This window comes from Salvia miltiorrhiza, chromosome 3 (assembly GCF_028751815.1).
Source record: "Salvia miltiorrhiza cultivar Shanhuang (shh) chromosome 3, IMPLAD_Smil_shh, whole genome shotgun sequence".
Lineage (NCBI taxonomy): Eukaryota > Viridiplantae > Streptophyta > Magnoliopsida > Lamiales > Lamiaceae > Salvia > Salvia miltiorrhiza.
This window is the reverse complement of record NC_080389.1, coordinates 52,424,917-52,441,919: the sequence shown is the minus strand read 5'-3', so window position 1 is coordinate 52,441,919 and position 17,003 is coordinate 52,424,917. Positions and strand designations below refer to the sequence as shown.

At 35.0% G+C, this 17,003-nt stretch overlaps 2 protein-coding genes across 2 annotated transcripts; both read left to right on the top strand.

Moving 5' to 3' along the window:
* The first annotated feature begins 3,099 nt into the window (after window positions 1–3,099).
* On the top strand, window positions 3,100–5,913 carry LOC131014299 (uncharacterized protein At4g13200, chloroplastic-like). Its single transcript, XM_057942231.1, has 3 exons — window positions 3,100–3,441; window positions 3,901–4,055; window positions 5,516–5,913. Exons 1-3 carry the CDS (start codon window positions 3,267–3,269, stop codon window positions 5,729–5,731), a joined length of 546 nt encoding a protein of 181 aa, XP_057798214.1. The 5' UTR covers window positions 3,100–3,266; the 3' UTR covers window positions 5,732–5,913.
* An 8,934-nt stretch (window positions 5,914–14,847) lies between these two features.
* Window positions 14,848–15,671, top strand: LOC131014298 (uncharacterized). The gene has a single exon (XM_057942230.1). It carries the CDS (start codon window positions 15,071–15,073, stop codon window positions 15,434–15,436), a length of 366 nt encoding a protein of 121 aa, XP_057798213.1. The 5' UTR covers window positions 14,848–15,070; the 3' UTR covers window positions 15,437–15,671.
* The last annotated feature ends 1,332 nt before the right edge of the window (window positions 15,672–17,003 follow it).

Sequence of the window (17,003 nt, the reverse complement as noted above, 5' to 3'; positions counted from 1 at the left end):
TGAAAAAAAAATGAAAAAAAATAAAAAAATAAAAAAATAATAAAAAAATAATAAAAAAAATAAAATTAATTACCGACGGCATTTGCCCTTGGTAATTAGCATTTGCCGTCGGTAATTAGCGGCGGAAAAATGCCGTCGGTAATTTTGGCCGGACGGCGGTGGTGCTATCGCCGGATGTCACCGGCGGTGGTGATTAGCGGCGGCCGGTTGCCGCCGGTAACTACCGACGGCAATTGCCGTCGGTAATAAATAATATATATTTATATTAATATATATTTAAATTAGCGACGGCGTAACCGCCGCTAATTAGCGGCGGCCCGTTTTGCCGTCGGTAATGCGCCGGTAATAGTCAAAAGGCGGGTCGCCTATCTTGCCGCCGCCGTGCCGTCGGTAATTGCCGGCGGCGCCGCCGCCGTCGGTAGTTTTCGTCGCTATTTACGCGTTTTTTTGTAGTGTAAGCTTTAACCGTAAATAACTTATACTCCCTCTGTCCGCCAAAAGTAGACCATTTTTACTATATTGGGCGTCCGCAAAGAGTAGACCACTTTCCTTTTTTGGAAATGGTCCCACCACCCACTTTAATTTTTTATCCTTACAAACACTCTTTATTTACAAAAAAACTCACCTCAAATTCAATCTCAACCACACATCTCATAAAGTGGTGGGACCCTTTCTCCACTACATCAAAATCATCACCAATTTTATTAAATCCCGTGCCCAACCAAAGTGGTCTACTTTTGGCGGACGGAGGGAGTAGTATTTTATTAAAACTTGTGTCCTCCATAATGTGATAAATTAATCTTTTTGTGGACAGATGGAGTAATTTTAATTTCAAGGGCGATGAATTGGATTAAAACCATTTACCACAGTGAATTTGAAAATGGATGCACACTAATCCTTTTGTTCTAATATTTCATTAAACCTCATCACGGTAAGATAGAACTCAAGTTCGTCCTCAAACTCCAACCCTTGAAAAAAATAGTTAGTTGTGTTGTGATGCTATGTCGAGTCATTTTCTCGGACAAATTGAAAATCACACCATTTGAATATTGTTATTTATGTTCTTTAACTATTTCCCTTCCATGGTTATGGCAATGATTAATCAATACTCTTGCTCCCGAGTATCCAAACATAAATGGAGGTAAGAGCATCCGCAATGGGCTTACTTGATAGCCTACTTGATAGTGGTTGTGTTATTGAGTATGTAGTGTTGTATTGGGGTTACTTGATAGCCTACTTGATAACATTAGTTTTGATTTTTATGTTTTTCATTTAAATTTAATTGCATAATTTAAATAACATATTTTTCTAATAGTTAAATACACCATTAAACATAAAAAAAAATTACATAAAAATTAACAACACCTAAAACATCATATTACCCCATCATTAAAATGACATAATTAAAATCCTAGTCTAGACCACGACGCCTGAGCACGTCGGCGACCATGGACGCGTGCAATGCCCTTTATGCGTCCGTTATGTGCGTCGTATCCGCGTTCAGGAGCTGCATATCGAGCTCCTTCTCCTTGATATCGTTCCTCTGCTGGTACTGGGCGGTGAATGCCCTCATCTGCTGGTCGGACCTGTCCAACCTCTCCACTATTTCCCGTGGAGGCTTCGAGCTCGTATGCGACGCTGATGCCTTCCCTTTCCCCTTTGCCGCCTTAGCCGCCGCCTTCGCCGCCTTGTTGTCAATGGGCCGGGAAGAAAAGATCTCCTCGCCCGACGCCGAGGTGGTGAAGCCGCCCTCTTCCGTAGTCTTTGTCCTCTTGGAGGCATGCACATCTCCAACGAGGTACATCGACTTGAACTTGGGATTGTTCCGGAGAACTTTTCACGCGTTCCAAAAATTGAATGCGGCCTTTTGTGGGCTTCGAGCCTTGAAGAGTTTTTGGGCCTTGTCACGAAGCATATCATCCAAATGACCGGAGGGCCAATTGTTGCGCGTCTCCACCCAAATAGCTTCCCAGAGACGCGCATCCGCGCTCACTCGGGCCCAGTGGCCTTGAAGTTGCCGGATCTTAAGGTCGACGCCGATGATGGGGTTCACACGTGCGCGGATCCGGCCCCAATACGCCTTCCCCTTCTGATCCGTCCCACGGATGGCGTCGTTGGTCTCCTCCGCCCAAACTTGGACGATGAGATCCGTATGCTCGGAAAGGTAAGTATGACGGATCCTTACTTCCTTGTCGTGCTTGATTTTGGTGGCCATTTCCTTCTTCCGGCCGCCTTTCTTTGGTTTGGAGGCACTCTGCTCTGCACTGACCGGTTCCTCCTCGGGTGGGTCTCCTCCAAGTTGATTCCTCCCATATCGGGGTGATAATCGGAGGAGAGATCGGGGCACCAATTAGGATCATAGAAAGGGTTGTGTGGATCCATGAAGGAAGAAAATTCTTGAAGAGAAATGGAGGAGAAGAAAATTGGAGAAGAAGAGATGTGAAGAAGAATGGAGGAGATGGGGTTTTTTAAAGAGGAGAAGAAGAAGAAAAAAAATGGAAACGGTCGGTCAAAGCACGCATATCGAGAAAAACCAATCAAAATTTGAATTTAAAATTCGAATTTCTCTATTTTTTTTAATTAAGGCGCGTGCATTGCAGGCGCCTTCCCTATCCACCCGATCGAGCATACTCGAAGGCTCGAGTAATGCTCGAGTACCGCACGTCTGCAACGCCTTACACGAAGGCAACGCCTTACTCGAGTAAGGCGTTGCCGATGCTCTAAGGAGAATGTCAGAACTATGTACAAAGTTGGGGGCTATAATTAAAAATATTGAGCTATATAGAACAATCTAATTATTTATTAATTATTTAATTTGAAGTTTTGTGATATAAAATAAAATTGTATATTTGTAATTATTTATTATTAGTACTCTCTTGATTTTATTGATAATGACCTATTTCATAAAAGGAAGCCACATTATCTCACAAAAGGTTATGAGCTTCATCACTTTATAATATCACTTTTATCCTTAAATAACTATTTTTTCCCCTTAAAATAAATAATTTTTTTTTAACAATTGTTTCTAAAAATAATGAGTCCTTGACAATGAGACGGAGAAAGTATTATTTTAAATTAAAGGTTATAAAGAGTTAAAATGAAAGGTATGAAATAGAGAGACACGCGAGCACAATTGCCCAACTAACTTCACTTCACTTCACTTCACCTTCTAGTTCTACTAATATGCAGAGAGATAAAAGGGGGAGATAGAGAGATTTGAGGAGGGAGAGAAGAAAAAAGAGTAGGACGAAGAAGGGAAAGGGGAAATGATTGGGCGAGTGCATTCCGCACCCTCCTATTCGGTTCCTTCACCATCCATAATCCATCGCCCTCCTTGCTCTATTAAGCCACGTGACCTCTCCTTATCCCCTTCCAACCTCAACCTTCTCTCCTCTAGATCTCCATCAACTACTTTCAGCTGCAACTGCACTCGCGATTCCGGTACGCCTCTTCTCTCTACTGTGTCTGCCTCTCATTCTTAATACTGGGTAGTGTTGATTTTGCAAATTCTCTCTCTCTCTCTCTCTCTGTTCTTGGTAGTTGCTATTTAGGGTTTTCTGTTTCAGCTATTTAGATTTCTGCTGATAGAGTTAGACTTGAGTTAGTATCAAGAAATGGAAACCCTCGGAGTGCGTAGAAACTGCGAATCTATGCTATGAAGAAGTCTGTGGTTAGTATGTTACTTTAAATTAACCTTTTAATGATGAAAGAGATCAGACTATGATACTATTCAAACATCGAAAACTACTACCTGTTCAAAATTTGTTAGTTAAGAATGGAAACAAATTTGTTGGTTCTAAGATTAGTTAATGAGGATACGGATTGCAGACAATTATGGCGATTATAATGACGATATCATGTAAAACCAGTTAAAGATGAAAATGTTTTTTGCTATTTCAGGTGAGAATGAGAGCAAAACAATCTTAGATGCATTTTTCTTGGGAAAGGCAGTCGCTGAGGCACTTAATGAGCGTCTAGAATCGGCTGTGGGTGAGTTTCTGAGCTCCATTGGCAGATTACAAGCTGAACAACAAAAGCAAGTTCAAGAATTTCAGGTACTGTATCAGTGTTTGTGTATTCATGTCATGTGATGAGGGCTTATATTTCAGCCACTGTGTCATCTATGATTTCTGTGCTTGTCATTGAATGCGCTTGTGTGTTGCTTTTGAGCTCGGAGAGTTTTTGTTTTTAGCAAGAGAACAGGTTTCTACACTCCAATCAGCTCTTGCATTTAGGCCATGATAGGTCTCAGTATGTAATCTTATGTGGAACCTCTAATTCCTTTAGGGGGCATTTACTAAGTGATAGATGGATAGACAGGATTTGATATTGTGTAGATTTTTAATATCATTGAGAAAAAATAGGTTGAGTCTAGCAAGTCATGTTAAATTTGGAAATGTTTATATGGCTTTTCAAGTTTATGGAAAGTAAGCCTTTTAAGTTCATCCTCAATTTGTATGTGATACTCCATCGTTCTAACAACCAGTTTGTTTGTCTCCGTCACTTTTGCCTCTTAAGCAGCAAGTTATATCTCGAATTCACTACTAGAGTGATCTCATGCTGCACATTGTTTTCAGCGAGAAAATTCCCCAGGATCAATAATCATATCATGTAGTAAAGTACTAAGGTTTGAGACACTATCAAATCCTGATCTCCCTTAATTGAATTGTTTGACAGATACACATTGTCTTAGCTCTCAAGATATACAATAACAAAAAAAAAAGGTGTAGCTTTTGCCTAACTTAAAATAGGCAGTTGGCTTATTAATTATTAGAATTTCCACTTTTTAACCATTTTGGAAATATGAGGTGAACCGGAGAAGTCTTCAATCCAAAGGTATTTGAGAGAATATAATTTGGTGAAATATGAATAGTGGAGCTGGGCACATTGGTAAGTGGATGTCTTTTGAAGCATTGGATCATGATTATGCATTTATATGAAAGGAGATGACCAATTACAAACAAAATAACTAAAAAAATGTATAGGTTCGCCATCCCTCATTTCTTATATCCTAAAAGTTGAACAATTTCACCCATTACATTGAATTTCCTAGTATTCTCTTTCGGAAATCCCAGACACTAGTCGCGCAAACTTTAGATTTAGAGTTTTGCTAGCTAAAGTTTTTAAGTCGTTGTACCTATGAATGATTGTCATTAACCTTAGGTATCGAAGCACGGCAATTTCATCTGATATCAACTCAACTTTAAATTTATTTCATGTTGTGTTAGTCAGTTTGAAATACACCAATATTTTTTGTCCTACATTTACCAGCCATTACTTTTACACCATACTATGTTATTTTCCAACAAAGTTCACGATGCAAACTACGAGAATAAATACCTTCCCAATCGATTGTGCTACCATTTGGAATAGGCATTCTGCCCCTTCTTTAAAGTGTAAATCTAATCGGTTCACTGTTTTCTTTCAATTCAAGTGTAGTTTGTTTCTAACAAGGCTTCTTCTAAGAATTGGTAGTAGCGGCAATCTAATATATAAGCTGTATTTGTTGGTGCAGGATGAGGTGTTGGAAAAGGCTCGACGGGCCAAGGAGCAAGCAGCAATGGAAGCAAAGGGGCTTGTTCCCCCGGCTAACTCCAGTGCAGATAAGGTATCAGCTGTGAATGGTGTAGCCTCGAACACATACTCACCTGCTGATTCTGTGAACTCTACAACCTCGTCCTTGCAATCAGAGCCTTTTGACCATGAGAACGATCCTCCAAACGATGGCTGATCAGTAATGATGCTACCTATCATCTCTGCCCGTTGCATACTTCATCTTGCAACATATTACATTATAATGTAGCTTCTTCATTGATAATCCTGTTATCAAAGAGGCTGAGTTTGTAGCACTTTACTATGATCTCTGGCTTTCACTTCTAGCAAGAGAAAAAAATTGAGTTCAAAATTGTGAAATTCATCTATAGTTAAATGAATGTGGACGATCCCAGTAGCAAAATTTTCCCGTGCCATCAATCGGGAAAACAGAATTTAAACATTGAAAGATATATGGTAAATTAGGAAGTTAATATTTTGGCTGAAGGAGGATTGCAATGAATATGATGCGCATTCGTAACTTGATAAGGGAGAGAGAGATGGACTACTGATTCAGAGTGTTTTTTGAGGTTGGAAAGAGAATCAAGTAATTGAATCCATTACTTGTTGTTTGGTTTTGGTAATGAGATAATCATTACCCTTATTCGAGGTAACCCAATCACCCAATTTGTTACTCCTTACTAATGATTCATATCCATTGTTAAATCAAATACTCAATAAAAGTAATTATTATTATTACCATTTCACTCATTTATTTGATTCCATTCCCTTTTCATTCCTTTATTTGAACCAAACGAGCACTAAATATCTTTTCCAATCTATCTTCTTCATTTCAATGCCATGAAAACATTTATCTTTTCTAGTTTTCATTATCTTCTTCATTTCAATGCCATGAAAACATTTATCTTTTCTAGTTCATTAATCTTTATTTTTGTTACATATATATTTATTATCTAAATTAAAGATAATTGATGGGGAAAAAGTAATTTAATCCTCTAAATAAAAATAGGCCAGTTATTTTTTTATATCTTTTTCTCAATTAGGACTTCATTTATATATGAGTGGCCCACGAAGTTCACTAAGCCCAAAAAAATTTGGCCTTGTAAGCCCAAAGAAAATCTTAGGTGTTACAATTGCCGACGGACACAATTGGAGTTGGATAGCTAATTTGCGACAGATTTATAGATAAATTGTTTACTAAATTATGCCTATTTAATTTGCAACAGGAGGAATGCTCTTAATCAAATTACATCAATTGAAAATTGATGAGGAAATATTCAAGGGGGTAAATATATGCACCATAAGTTCATATAGAGCGAGAATCAAATTAATCAAAAGAATAGATGGAAGGTTAAATGTTGATATTATTATAGGATTTGATATTGTGAAGTCGAAATGAAATGAACAAGTTGTATTCTAGTTTGGGACGATGCATACACAAACGAGGTTATCGGTTTTTCCAGGAACAAGTTGAATACATTTTCCCCCATATTGTGCAAATCCATGTTTCACACAATACTCGTTGCAGTTTGGATACTTTGAGCATGGCCCTTGAAGAACGTGCGTTTCCTTGTCCCTTCCTGGTGCTGAATATCCAATAAATCAAATTAAAGACAAATTAGTTTAATGGTTGAGACTTATATATGAAAAAAATAAAATAAAATAAAAGATCGATAATAAACTTGCCGGCACAACTTGTGAGCGAAGCCATGCAAATGAGTCCAACATAAACAGCCAACAAGATTGTAGCAACTCTTTTCGACTCCATTCTCTACAAATTTATGAGATTGATACACAAAAATTGCTACTCACTTTTTTTGTTCTCTACAAATTTATGAGATTGATACAAAAATTGCTACTGACTTTGCATATTTATAGCATGTTTTTAGGTGTAATCTTTGCCGTGATTAATGTCATAATCATAAATGCAATTTGTTGCTATATATGGCGGAAATGTATTTTAAAGATTTACTTTTTGGTGGTATACAGTATAGGATGTCTAAGTGAAAAAAGAAATAAAAGTTGTGCCACTTATTTAGATTTAACGTGCATGGTATCTACTATCTAAATAATCTAAATCAAAGGCCGAGACATATGCGAGGATCTTCAATTGTTTCTGGAAAACACATGTTCTTCTTCTTATTATTATTATTATTATTATTTGATATCAACATGTCAATTTTATGTTCATTACATAATTTACCATTTGGGGAGTTATTTATAAAAACAGTTATTTATGGATAAAATTTTTCGTGATTTCCATATTCTATTGTGTCTAAATGGATTTATGTCATAATGCCAACATATATTCGGAACTTATATATGCAACATATATTCGTATTTGATATTTTCATATCAAATTTTCTGTCTAAATGGATTTATGTCATAATGCCAATATATTTGCATGCGTGCCTAATCTATTCGATTGATGCCCACATTATTATTTAGAAAACCAAATCTGCATATTTTCTCCAGCGTATAATATTGGGATATAAAGAAGTTAATTAAATACTTAGTTCTATAATCTTATAGAGTAATATGAATTCAGGGTAAATTTTTTTTACATAGTTATGTATTTTGACCACATTCTTTGAAAGTTGAACAGTCACATTAAAATACATGTTTAGGATGTCGATACAGCTTGGAGCTATGATGCACGGATTCTCCAAAAAATAGCACATTGCAATATCGGATACGCGCAAGGGGGCGGGGGCGGGTGCGGGTGCGATTCGCACGGGATTTGCCACGTGGCGAATCCCCCCAAAAAAAATTCAAAAAAGGATTCGCGAAACGGGTGCGCCCACCTTACAAATTGAGTGCGTTTAGGGTGCATTGAGGGTTGTTTTTGAAGAATTTCTTGTTTTTGGGCTCTTTTGTAATTTTTAAAAATTTATCGAAACTTTTACTTTGACTTATATTTGCCATGCAATTTTTGACTTATATTTGCATGCAATTTGAAACTTTTACATGCAGTTTATTGAAATTTTTACTTTGACGTATATTTGCAATGCAACATTTAATTTATGAATGTTCTTTTCTTTTTTGGTCATATATAATAAAATATATAGATATAACAGACGTATCCTTCACGAATCGCACCCTATAATTTCTGAAAATTTGTATCCCCACACTCGAATCATATCGCTCCCGCACCCGCCCCTTCACACCTGTGCAACATAGGCTAGGAGTGACCTGAAATATTATCATGGTTTCTGGTATTAAGTAGAGACAATAAGTCTACTATCAGCACGACCGATCCCGATAAAAATGAGGTCCATGACAAAATTATAAAAATAAGCCTCTATTATTGTACGCATACATTAAAAAAAGAAAATGTTCATTACTTATAAAAAATGACTTCGTCTAATAGTTTTACTTTCAAAATCATCTATAACATCGTTTAAATCTATGTTATCTAAAATATATTTTTCAATATATAATATTGTCAAACTATTCAATCTCTTTTGGGACATTGACGTTTTCAATAAGTTTAAGTTTTTGTGAATTTTGTTCTGGGAGTTCTAAAATGGTTTACCTTCAGAATTTGCGAATTGCAATGTGATTTTTTCTTCACTCAGAATTAGGACGATAATCAATAAATAAATTGGTATAAGACAATAATTATGGTTCCTTATATTTATATATATAACTATACTCATTATTCAATGGTAAGAAAAGTAAATTGAAGAGACTACCTTCTCCATTCTTATTTTTTGGAAAACTGGCTAACGATTTGTAGAAGATGAAGAGTTATTTTTTTTTTTTCACGAAATACATTAAAGGAGATCTTATCTACTTGAATAATTAATGATTTAATGGCATATGATAATAAATTTTATTGGATCCAAAACTAATAACAAAATATACTTTTTTGTATACATAAAGCCTATAACTAATTAGATATATTAAAAATTTTGTGCCCTCAAATTTTTGGGGCCCTAGGCCGTCACCTGGGCTCGCCCGCCCTGAGGATCGGCCCTGACGATCAATTAACTTTATTTCTCTCTCTCTCTCTCTCTAATTGTTGACTTGAGAATAGGCGTAAACTTTAATTGAATGAACTTTTAGTTTATATTATAGGGTTGTGACGCCTAAATACACGAACTTTGGGCCCATTTTGATTTTTCCCACAAATTTTGACTCATTTTGTTTTTCTCACAAACTTTGAGAATTATCGAAAAATACACAAATTTTAGCTCATTTTGTTTTTCCCCACGAAATATATTGTTAAAAAATATTATTCAAATAATTACTATTTTATTTTAAATTTTTATTAAAACGACATTGTTTTCATTACGAAATACTACTATATTTTAAAATTTACAAAAGAAAATTATGTCACCATGAATAATTGTCATCTATCATTAATTAAATTAATTAAGCTAGCTAGTTAATTATAAAAGAATTATTTAGATCATTTTTCTATAACAATATATTTTGTGGGGAAAAAAATGAGCCAAAGTTCATGTATTTTTTTAAAAATTCTCAAAGTTCGTGAGAAAAAATAAAATGGGTCAAAATTCGAGTATTCTTTGACAGCTTTCAAAGTTCGTGGAAAAAAACCAAAATAGTCCCAAAATTCGTGTATTTAGGTGTCAATCTATGTTGCATAGGTACGGGGGTGCGGATGCGGGGGCGATACGATACGAGTACGGGGATACGGGTTTTTAAAAATTATAGGGTGCGATTCGGCAATGATACATCTAATTATTAAAATTTTATGATATATAATGCTTACAAAATATATACAATTTAAATTTTCTTAAATTAATTATATGTAATTTACATTTTATTTTACCCAAAAGTTAAACATTTTCAATTATATAAGTTAATTGAGCAACAATATAACGACTCAAATATTATTAGTCCAATATATAAGTCATAACTGGAAATAAAATTATTAAAATAACCTTGTGTAGGCCTTTCGTGTACGAGATACGTACGTGAATTTTGCCTATGGAATTTGCGAATCCGGTTTATTTTTATAAATTGTTTTAAAAGATACGCCACGTGGCGAATCGGGTGCGAATCCGAGAGAATCGCACCCTAAAAGAATTCGATTCGCCGTACATGCTAATTTTTGAAGAATCCGTGCATCATAGGTGTCAATATCCCTATATTATATAAATAACCTCTTCCAACCCAAGATACATTTTATTTTTCCGTTCTTTATTGCTCCCTCCGTCCCAGCTTTTTGTATCCACTTTTAGTAGTATTTACTACTAAAAGTGGATACAAAAAGCTGGGACGGAGGGAGTTTCACATATTACTTTGATAAATTCTTATTTAAATGGTATTAGGAGTATATACTAATATTTTAAATTCTGAACTAATACTCTCTTCGTCCCGCAAAACATGAGTCATTTCTTTTGGGTGCGAGATTTAAGAAAATAGTATTTAGTGTGTTAAGTGTGATAGGTGGAAAAGTGAAAAAGTGAATAAAGAGAAAAAAAAATTTACCATATAAAGAAACGTAATAAGTTTCGTGGCACGGCCCACGACCTAAAATTTGATACACTGAATTTCATTCCGTTACGACCACCTTTGAATTAGTAAGCGAGCTAGTATGGTTTGATTGGTGGAAAAGAAAAAAGTTTATGGATCTCCATAAACCAACCCATCAATTAAAGCTATAATATAACCATTACTGCTATCAATTCTGCTTCGTACAGCGAACATAAAAATAAGTAGTTGATGGTTTTAAATACTGTGCTTACTCACTCCAATCAATATAGTACTACATTTTATTTTATTTTATTTTATTTTTTCAAATTGGAGTTGGTAATAATTTGAAATGGCGCTATCTTGCAGAAAATATTTATGCGACTCAACAACTTCCAGCTGCAGAATGCATGCAACAACTGTTGTTGAAGGCCAATCGAGGGCATCTATAGCTATTAATAGAGCTGCAACTGCCACGCATTATTGAAATGGACATGCACGCACACCTCCATCCAATTTTCGCATAACACAACTTACTAAACTATACAATTCACTATTATTCTTAAATTCTTCTGTGTGTAAATGTATCTCAGTGAGTTTGTTGATGAGTCGCTGCTGCCACTTACTTGATTCCATTTCTGACACTTTTAACTCACGATACTCTAATCATATATTGATTATACTTTATCCATAAAGTGATGCATCTCACAATTTACAAAGGGTGTATATATTCTGTGTTGATCCACTGGTAAAGTAGATAGTTCCTAAGATCAAATTAAGGTCACACTCTTTCAAGTTCAAATTTCATACCGTCTGTGTGCGTGTGTTGACCTAGCGTTAGGTGGTTAATGCCTAATGCCTGGGGTTTTGGGTTCGAATTTACCGTCATGCATGCGGTCTTTAAATTTTTTTTATTTACTTGTGTAATTTTTTAAATTACGATTTTCACAAGATTAATTTCATAAAATCGTAGTATTGTTGGGATATAGTTGCATTTTTGCCGGAAATTATAAATTAACCCAAATATCATGTTATTCATTGAAAAAAGTTACTAAAAAGTTTATTCATGGAAATTAAATTCATGTCTGAAGTATATAGAGGTTAGAACAAGATGATGAACAACGTACTTCAAAAACTTTCTTCCTTTTCTTGAGTTAGGGACAAGGGATTGGATAATCTCTAATATGTCATTTTTATAAAGGGAAGAATACTTTTGGGGGGCATTTAATTTGATGGATATGATAAAAAAAATTAGGATGATGAGATAATTAAATAATACACTTAATTTTGATGAAATGATAAATAATCACTTAATATTAATTGAATGTTAGAATGCGGGATGAGTGATGAATTCATCCCAGCCGAATCATGCAAACTAAACGTCTCATTGGACTACAAAATTAAGTGAATACAACATTCTACTTGAGTTGGAGGGCGGGCAATAAGGGAGTGGTAGGTAGCCACCTAAAATCATGTGTATGTAGTAAATGTGCATTTATTATTATTTCATGGATTCCATATAGGATGAGATCACGCATAGCATACCAGTCCAGCAGATGTGATGCATATCTTTCATTTTTGAAATTAGTTGTGTACTTATTGGAAACCGATTCTCTTTTCTTATGAGAAATTGGTAATAATTGTTAAGTAAAGATCTTGTTGAAGCTAGAAACTCAATAGGGTAACGGCACTATATAGGTTATAGCATTCAATTGCATATATCAATGGAAATAACTATAATCAGCCAGCAGACACTGCACATCTCTATAATTCCCTATTTAATTTTAGCATACAGCTTTGTAAATTTATAGAGTCACGGCCATGTGACCAAAAAGAACTATTAGCACTTCTTTTCAATGTATAATTAAATTTAATTTAATAATTTCAGAGTTATAGAACAATTAAATTATTTGTAATTATTAAAAGGGTTAATTGCCCCTAAATACACCAACTTTCATCGAATTCCATCATCTTTAAAATCTGCCCCAAAATACATCACCTTTACCTTTTTCTGATTTTGCACATGACAAAAAAATCCTCAATCGAAAAAATGACTTGGCAGTTGAAAAATAACACGTAATCACGTCGAAAAAGCATTTAGATGACGTGTCTGACAGATTGGCAAACTATGTCGTTTTGGTTGTTTTTTCAAAATCCTAAAATCTGAAAGCCCTAAATCAAATTACAATCAAATCTGAAACAGACTAACTCACGGCCTTCTTCAAACGCGGAGGCTTTGCTCACGACGGCGCGGCGGACCAGGGTGCCAAACGCGGAGGGCTCGCGTGTTCTAGCCGTCGCTGGCCTGAATCCCACGAACCCAAGTCTTCTGTCGCTCGTCCGAAATCGACACCCTGCAGCCGGCGCGATGGCACCCTGGTCCGCCGCGCCATCGTGAGCAAAGCCTCCACGTTTGAAGAAGGCCGTGAGTTATGCGTGAGTTAGTCTGTTTCAGATTTGATTGTAATTTGATTTAGGGCTTTCAGATTTTAGGATTTTGAAAAAATAACCAAAACGACACAGTTTTGTCAATCTGTCAGCCACGTCATTTAAATGCTTTTCCGACGTGATTACATGTTATTTTCCGACTACCAAGTCATTTTTCCGATTGAGGATTTTTTGGTCATGTGCAAAATCAGAAAAAGGTAAAGGTGATGTATTTTGGAGCGGATTTTAAAGGTGATGTGCAATTGTAGAATTCAATGAAAGGTGGTATATTTAGGGACAATTAACCCTTATTAAAATATAGTAAAATGTTTCTAGCTTTCTTGATAAAATCTATAATATTGTCTTCCTTTAAATTCACGATTGAAAAAAGTACAGAGCTAATTAATTTATACATATTTATTGATAATGATAATCATTTAACAAAATTGTATGCATTATTATATCTTTAAGAGTTTCATATTTGTTATTATATAAGTTTGTATTCGAATGTTCTATACGTGTTGTTACAAATATAAAATTGTCAAGAAAAATATATTGTTATTATTTTTTTATAAATTTACGAGCTTGATGGACTAGTCGGAAACCTGAACGTTTATGATTATAGTTGAAATTTTTTTACCCAATTTTTTTTCTTCTGATTAGCCCGTATCCAGATATTTCGATAACCGGATAGAACTAGCCTGAAATCCAATGAATTGGCACAATTGACATCCATACTTATCACCCTCAATCAAAGAGGATGAGGTGCACACCAAATCAATTTTTGCAGTCTTAGTCTTCAAGTTGTTCCATTTTTCTTGACAATAAAGCACAACTAGATAAGATGGATAAGATGTTTCTTCTTTAATCACTGGATGGTAAAATATTATTGATCATTCTTATAAAAACAATATTCCATGCATCTTTCTTTTTAAGAGATATGTAGGGTGACCTAAGTAGGGCGACCTTAGTATTGAGTAGGATATAAACCTATGTATAAGAGATATGTTATGATGTACTACTCAATTTTCTTGACCATAACCTAACTCGTATTTCCTACTGCAGTCATCATGGAATTGATCACTTTGATGAACTTGAAGATAAATGATTGAGCTGTGTACGGCCGGACTCTTCTACTTTTCTTTATTATTATTCTAATTAAAATATTAAATTTTGATTATAGGTTTTTAAATCCTAATTGTAAATTAGTATTAGTTAATTTCCAATTAATATATGAAATTTCAATTATGGGTTTTAGATCTTATAATTTATAATTTACGTACTAACCCTAATTAAACTCATAATTAATTATCAGTTGATCAGGACGTTTGTTATATTATTATTATTATTATTATGTATACGTATTATTGGATGGAAAGTTAATTATATTAATACCATCATAAATGTACATATTATATTGATAAACTAAAGTGTGAAATTTAGTAGAGAAAGTGAAGTGTACATGCATGAGAAAGAGAGAGAATAGAGATACAGTAAGAGAAGACATATATATGCCATGAAATTTGCATTTATTCTTCCTTCATTCAATATTTCCAACTGTTCGCTTTCTCCGCCTCTATTTAACACACGCTACTCCACACTGTTTGAGCCATCAATCAAGAAAACAAGGTGAATAAAAATTTAATTAATGGCGAAGTTGTGGTTGATGTTTGTGGTTGCTCTTGTTGCAGCTCATCAGATTGCAGCTAGGGTTTTGCCTGCCGACGGTTACGCAGACCAGAAGAATTTTGCCACTTTCGGAGGCCTCGGCGGCTACTCCGGCATCGGCGGAAGCGGCCTCCCCTTCGGAGGCATTGGCGGCGGCCTAGGTGCCACCGGCGGCGGACTCAACGGCGGAATTGCCGGTGGCATTGGAACACTGCCGACTGGTGGGCTTGGAGGGCTTGGAGGCGGAATTGGCAATTTGGGCGGACTCGGCGGAGTTGGTGGCGGAGATGGTGTCGGAGTCGGCGGTGGAGCTGGTGGAGGTACCGGAGCTTCGCCGTACCCTTGAAGTTGTGATCTCTTTGCTACTTCAGCTTGCAATGTGTTGCAGTTTTCAGTGTGCATGTGTATGTGCGATGTCGTTTCATTAGTTTGTTTAGTTAATTTGTGGTTGTTTGTCAAACCTTTTGTTTGTTACGTGTTACTCTAGATAATTAATTAGTTTCATATTGTTATCATCGATTGTCAGTGAATTCAAATTTGTTAATCAGCACTCTTATATAGAAAATTAGAAATTAAAGTAATATTATTCTACCTACGTAGCAAGTTAACTGATCTCGAAATGAAATTTTTGTAGCGAACTCATTATATTCTATATTGATTTATGGTAATATTAATGGCGAGGGTAAGGGAACATATTTGGGACCTAATTTCATACTTTCAATATTTGGACGTATCAAACTACTCCATTCGTCTCTATTAAAGAACTTCCTATTTTTTCATTTTGGGACGTCAACAAAAAAAATTTCTACCTATTTTTTATTATTAATTATTATGTCTCACCACTTATAATACATCGTGATTTACTTTTACTTTTCACATTTTCATCACTCTCAATACACTCAGCAATCTTTTTTGCGCTTTCAATACACTCAATAACTTTTTCTTAAAACACGTACGTGTCAGCTTCCTCCTAGCTAGAAAGTTTTTTCAAGGATGGAGGAAGTATAATTTATTTGATATATATAGAATCAAATATGAGAAGTGGCATAAAATTAATGTTTATATCGTCTTTTACAGATGGTACCATGGAATTTATTAAGGAATTGACGTACACAGATAGCATGCAATGTTAAATTAGTTAGTCATCACATTAAGCTAGCTCAATATTAATAGGTTTGAAGAGGTCTGTTTAATTAATACATTATATTTGTTTTTTCTTCCAATTATTAAAGAGGGGATAGCAGTGGCAGTTGTGGCTCATCACTGATTCACTTACATAATGATGCCCATGGATTGGGTGTTTGCAACGAAAACGGTATTGAAGAATTTCCTACAATATATAATGAGAAATTGCAGTAAAGCGTATAGGTTTAGAGTAATGATCTAACATATATAGTAATGTCTCTTTATTCAATTCATATCCAATGTGGGTAGGTATCATATAAAGCCTCACTATATGTCAAATATTGTTCGTTGCGATAGTTGGACATCATTAAATTTTGGTTGTCACTTTGATTATAATTTGTAATTCAACCTTTGCTTGTAACTCGTCATAAAAATCGTAATCATGTACAATCGTGTTTGAGGTAACAGAAAAAGTCATAAGAGCATAAAAATTACATTCGTACATGTGTACAATCGTGTACTCAAGAACATACATTAAATTTTAAATTAAGAGTGTAATTTGTTTGATTGAAAAATTTATCATGAGAAAATAAGGGATAACAAAAAAAATTGCCTTCAAATTTCTTTTTTTTTCCCTCGTTTTTTATAAAAGATAATCACTATTTCTCATTAATTCTTTTCATTTCAAATAGGGATAATATTATCACACTTTAGATGAAAATTAGAAGAATAACAAAGATTTCTCCCTTTAAATCCCTTCTTATTTAAATGCATTTGTTGATTAAAAT

What these genes read in the sequence shown, in the direction of transcription:
- LOC131014299 (XM_057942231.1), top strand. Translation starts at nt 3,267, where the DNA reads ATGATTGGGCGAGTGCATTCCGCACCCTCCTATTCGGTTCCTTCACCA. An exon ending in CAACTGCACTCGCGATTCCG is followed by an intron (nt 3,442 to 3,900) that starts GTACGCCTCTTC and finishes TTGCTATTTCAG; the next exon opens with GTGAGAATGAGAGCAAAACA. An exon ending in AGCAAGTTCAAGAATTTCAG is followed by an intron (nt 4,056 to 5,515) that starts GTACTGTATCAG and finishes TTGTTGGTGCAG; the next exon opens with GATGAGGTGTTGGAAAAGGC.
- LOC131014298 (XM_057942230.1), top strand. Translation starts at nt 15,071, where the DNA reads ATGGCGAAGTTGTGGTTGATGTTTGTGGTTGCTCTTGTTGCAGCTCAT.